This window comes from Alligator sinensis, unplaced genomic scaffold, assembly GCF_000455745.1.
Source record: "Alligator sinensis unplaced genomic scaffold, ASM45574v1 scaffold911_1, whole genome shotgun sequence".
NCBI classification, from domain to species: Eukaryota; Metazoa; Chordata; order Crocodylia; family Alligatoridae; genus Alligator; species Alligator sinensis.
The window spans coordinates 199,217-205,216 of NW_005842978.1; the positions used below are offsets into that span (position 1 = coordinate 199,217).

The 6,000-nt window shown below is 37.0% G+C and overlaps 1 protein-coding gene across 2 annotated transcripts in view; it reads right to left on the minus strand.

The window, feature by feature from the left end:
* The window catches only part of RIMS2 (regulating synaptic membrane exocytosis 2), a 417,536-nt gene that overhangs the window by 174,813 nt on the left and 236,723 nt on the right, over nt 1-6,000 (minus strand). Inside the window, exon 20 of one of the 2 annotated variants that reach the window (XM_025192862.1) lies at nt 3,100-3,135. The exons of the other annotated variant lie outside the window; for it this stretch is intronic. Within the exon in view, the coding sequence (XP_025048647.1) occupies nt 3,100-3,135 (36 nt within the window). The remainder of the gene's footprint in view (nt 1-3,099; nt 3,136-6,000) is intronic. 2 annotated transcript variants of the gene reach the window in all.

The following is a 6,000-nucleotide window of genomic DNA, read 5'->3' on the forward strand; positions in this document are numbered from 1 at the left end:
TTAAGCAGGAGTTAATATGATTCCTGAATTACTTGGATAAGCAAGATTATCAATATAAATACCCATAAAAAGCTTTTGTTTCAATTACTATTAATGTTTAAATCAATTTAGGCACAGTTGTTTTACTATGTAGGTATACTCTTTGTTTGTTGTAGAAAGATCTGTGCAGACCTAGATTTTTAATAAATTCTATCCTCCTCTCCCCCTCCCCCGCCTTGAATTACTGAATTTTAAATTGTTTTATGGTTGTTGGTTGTAGCCATGTTGGTCTAAGGACATAGGTAGACAAGGTTTTTTGGGTAGAGGTGATGTCTCTTTATTAGACCAACTAAATAGCTAGAAAAATTGTTCTTTGCAAACTTTTGGGGGCACACCCTTCTTCAGGCAGAGGGAGAGTTTGCTAGTGTAATGTGTGCTCTCCTGGGTGTAATAGAAGCCAATATACAAAATGCAGGTCTGTGAAAATGCAAATGCATGGCAGTAAGGATCAGAGGGAATGGTGAACAGCAAATGTGAGACAAGTAGGTGGTGGAGGGTTGGAGGTAGGAATGGATCCAGACCATGCCAGGATGAGAAATGTAAAACTGCCAACATATCTCCACCACTCCCACAATAATTACACCCCACAACAGAACCATCACTATTCCTGGACCTTATACCTGCACCGCCAGAAATGTAATACATCTCATCCACTGCACTAAATGCCCTGATAGAAAATATGTAGGAGAAAACAAACAACAACTGTGTACCAGAATTAATGCACACCAGAAATCTATCAAAGACAAAACTACCCAATTACCTATGGCAGCACATTTCTCACAAAACAACCACTCTCTCTCCAATCTCTAAATTCTAATCCTCAAAGGGAATTTACAAAACACCTTTGGTAAGCAAGCCTACGAACTTCACTTCATAAATCTACTGGATACATAAAATCATGGACTCAATAGACATTGGATTTATGGCACATTATGACCTGCCTGCTATCTGATAACCCCAGGTAACCTGTCTGCATTTTACCAGCTATACTCTATCACCAGTTGAACATTCCCCCTTTACCCTCCCCACCCAAACTACCTGCCCCATATCTATTGTTCCCCATTCCCTCTGAACCTCACTACCATGTATTTGCATTTTCACAGACCTGTATTTTGCATATTGGCTTCTGTTCTACCCAGAAGAGCACTCATTACACCAGCAAACTCTCCCATCCCTGAAGAAGGGTGTTTGTGCCTGAAAGCTTGCAAAGAACAATTTTTCCAATTATTTAGTTAGTCTAATAAAAGATATCACTTCTATCCAAAGAACCCTGTCTGAATTTTAATTGCATCCTCCAAGACCTTAAAACCTTATTTATAGTAAATTAAAATTCTGCAATTCCTACTTATGCTCACCCATATTTTTTAACCTGAGCTAAAGCAAACCAATCAGTGAGAGCTGACAGCCATTTTGATCTATGTCCTGCAGAAGGGAAATGTGAGATGGCTTAGTCCCCCATATATAAAAAATAAAGACAGCTCATTGTATTTCATAAGAAGAAATATTTTTAAAATTTGAGTACAAAACTTTGAATAAACTCAAAAAATAATTTAGTTAAAAATAGTTTTGAAAGGATGGTTATAAGATGGCATTAAAACACAATCTGTTCTACATTTTATGTAATATTAAAACATCTTAAGTTAATTGTATGAAAAAAGAGGGAATCCTAGGGGCAATGGAAAGCTCATAATGCAGCAGCTCAGCTGTGGTTCTGCAGTGCATGGAACTGACATGCAGAAAGATTGTTCAGGGTTACTGGGTGCCATAAGTTATCATCAGCTGCATCCCCCTGTATTTGGGCAATCAAGTAGGAAATAGCATTCTTAGTGTCCAGTAACTGTTGGAGTTTACAGGTACATAAAGCCTTATATAAGGAGAACAGCACCCATTGACGGCTACTTCTAAACACAGCTTGCACAAGTGTGCAAGTGTTTTAATGTAAACCCTGATATCACTCTATGGCACTTGGGAGAAATGGAATATATGAAGGCATACCCAAGCTATCTTAGTTACCAAGAACAGTGGAACTGCAGCAGCATAAACTTCAAACTGGGTGGGATAAGCCTGCTTGAAGCCTTGGTATTTACACGGATTGCTAAACTGTACCAAAGTCTGTTATCATTAATAGTCAAGATGTGACCTATCTGAGCTTACTATATAACAGTCAGCTCAACTGTGTGCATACAAGTAGCACCCCTATAGACACCATTTTTTTTTACCTTGACAGATGTGATTACATTTCCTGATAGGTTTCTTGTGCATCAGTTTTCAGAATTTTACTCTAACATATAAATATATATACATCATATCCAAGCTTTGCCTGTGTTAAAGGCTGTTTTACTATACAAAAGCTGCTGAAAGTTGGTTTACTTAACTACTTGAAGTTAACTTGGGCACAGGAGACTTTCTGGATAGTGAAGAACCACCGTAACTGGCTTGTTCTTATCCACTCCCAATCCTGACTGTCCCCATGGAAAGGTGGTGTGGCTGGAGTGTCACCACTAAAATTGAGTAGCACCAGAATGTAGTACTGTGCCTCACCATAGTTCAGAGGAGTTCTTAGCTCTAACTTGTACTGGGCTGAGCTGGTTCACACTGGACACCAGAATCACTGGTGCAATACAATTAAGAATGTAGCCAATCATTTCCTAGTTTATATTTGCATTATTCTTGAATTCAAGATGCAACCATTTTAATGGGTTACTCAACATTTTTATTATTACTCAGGGAAAATTAAATATTTTGTCTTTTTTAAGAGGGTCTAATTAGTGATGAATTTTATTGTAAGTGCAACTCTTTCACAGAGTCAGGTATATGGAAGAAGGTAAGTCATTCAAATTGGAGTGGAAATGTGTGACTTTGGCTGTTGAAGTCAAACTAAGGTTATTTTCTTCATAAAACCCAAAATGGTTTTGCAGCATCTGTTTTCTAATATGAATACCACATTCATCAAAATGCACTGATATTTTATACTGACTAAAGGACTCAGACACATTGCGTAATACCATAGCTCAACACAAATGGCATAAAGACCAAGAGATTTTGAATAAGCTGCCCTACCTGCATCCCCATTCTCTGGATCTGCTTTCTTTTCTTCTACAAATGAATGAAAGCAACATGTAAACCAAAAAAAAACCAGGGGGGGAATGAAAAAATGTAAGATAAATTATATATTAAAAAAGAAAAATGAATTAAAATCCACCAAATGCTTTTAAATTCTTTAAATTTTAAAGTCAACCAACCAAATTAAATACTCTACTCAGAGGCATATCCCCTGCATATTACTGTGTACATTTTTGCACCCTTATTACAGTCTTATTGCAGGGAACCCATGAGTACTTGCACACTTCGAGACTCCTTAACAAAGTCTATAGAAAAGGTAGCAAGGCAGGTGTCAGAAGCAGTTAGCCTGTCATTCTTTTGAATAGGTTGACACGTAAGGCAAAGCCAAACATTTGATTGTGCTATATTCTTTATGCAATGTATATACAGTATACAGTAAAGTGATTCAAGAAAGAAATGTAAATGTTTTAGATATAATTTGGTAACTACATTAAACCTTTCTTTACATAATCGAGCCTTGCAACTCCCTACCGTTCAGCAGTTTAATAATGGTGATTTGTAACTTGTCGTAGAGCTGGAGTACAATGAAAAATAACAGATACTGGAAGCACTATATAGCCCTCAGTTTGTGCAGATAATTCCTACTGACTCATGTCGACAGACATTATGAATGCAGATCAAGGGCTCTATATGGCCTTAGGGAATCTTCTGTCACAAGAAAATGAAAATGCAGTGAATCCCTATCAAATAATTTGACAGCACACACACTAGACCCTGAAAGCCAGGCGTGGTAATTCATATGTAAGCATTTTAAATCAACATGAAATTTTAATTAGAAATATATTTATCCCTCAGCTCTCCCTCTCTCTCTCTCTGTCAAACAAAATCATATTAATTTTGATAAATGTAAAACCAGTGAAATGTGGAACAAAAAACCATACAAGTGACAAAACTAAATTATAGTATGCTAGTTAAATTAAATATATTTTTTCAAGAATTACTGCTTATTAGGGCATTTTCCATATACTTGCTTTTTATAACTTATAGTGTACAGACTGCCTCTCTTGCAAAAGGATAATACACAAAAAATAAATTTGCGGTGATAAACAAATTTTAGTTGATTACAACAGAAAAGACTAAGTTTCATTTAACAAACAGTTGAAAAGAGGTGTGGGATACAGGAGCATCAGAGAAAAACAGATTCCTGAAATGCAGGAAGAACACTAGTCTTGACAGGATAGGGTGGGACTTTTGGGGACTGAGTTCTTCAAGTCAGTGTGGAGTGCATATGGCAAGCCACATTCTATTGCTCATGTAGTAATTTAAGCAAGTCAGTAGATATCAAAGGTTACTAGTAACTAGCCTAAATGCTGATATGGAAGGGTTGTTGAGAAAGTTGTGCCAAGATTTTCAGGCAGCCTGTCCTACAACATCTATGGTAGTGGGCATTGCTATTGTAATATTTAGAAAAGTGCTATTTTTTGTGCTTTCAAGAATGTTAACGTTTTCAGTTATGTCATTTTAGATTTCATGAATTATTTCATATAAGCCCATGGCAAAATTATTGCTTCCTCCTAACTGAATAGATTGATATACCTTCCACAGGGGTATAGGGATCCCTTCGTATTTATTCAATACAAAATCTGTGAGGGGAAGAAACATTTATCATAATATCCTTGATTTCTGGCAAAGAATACTTTAAAATGTTCTAAATTGCTTTCACATAAATATTACAAAGAATTTTCCGTTCTATCTGAAATGGCAACTAATCTAATTCTGCTGTTATTTGTGAGAAGACTTTTTTATTAATATGCTTCAGATGCTTTTGAAGGCCATGTTTTTTCAACTACCTAGATAATAGGACTTTTGAATAATAGAGCTTTGAGATTATTAAAAAGATGAGCACCTGAACTAGATTAATTTGTTCTACTCTTGCTCACTTTTCTAATAAATTTGTAAAAAATCTCTCTATGTAAAGTAACAGAACACAGTACCACAATGTAGGTTGGTGTTAAAATCTTTTTGGATTGTTATACCTTAAAACTTTAGTTTAAATTATCTGATATTTATTCTAAATAACTTCAAAAAATACACTGTTTAGATTTTATAAGAAGTAAACAGCATTGGGTTTCATTGGCCAGTTAGGAAAATGGACAAAATAGAAAGTGAGAGGAAAGGCTGGAGGGAGACAGATCTTGGGAAACAAAAGTGAGGGATAAGTTCAATATGCTCTTAAAATTGTTGCTGCCCAACAAAAATTTGAAAATAACAGAAATGATAATGTCTTATCATTAAAAGTTTCCAAAATACTGGATCATCCTCTCATAGATAAAAACCAGCCAGCTGCAGAATCTCTGACAGCCTAGTCACGATTATCAAGTGATCAGTGGTTTTGGGTGCTTCATGCTAAAGGAGACTGAAACTCAAAGGCTAGGAACAGACATTACACAAAACCGGTTTAAGTGATCAGAAACTGGTTTAAAACTATAACAGAACAGATGTTCAGTGCACATAAACCAGTTTGAAAATGGCTGAAACGAGTTTGAGATAAACCTGGCTAAATGTAATATCAGACTTAATTGATTTGGGTCAAACCAGTTTATGCAATGTCTGTCCCAGACCCCTTCCTAGTTTAACTTAAACCAGAGTCCCCCAGCATCCCAGATGTTTTGCAGCCCTGGGTGGGACTCTTTGCTCCAGAGGAGAGCTGGCCCCATCCCTCTGCTCCCTGGCTGGATCACTGGCAGAGACTGCAGGTGCATCAGTGTCATTCTGGATTCCCCTTGCTCCATTCCCCGCCTCCCCCCCACCCCCCAACAACTTGCTGCTCAAGCAGGGATTCCCCCCTCCCCTCTCTCATATCATGGACATCGCCCGCATATGGTATACTAGCTAATG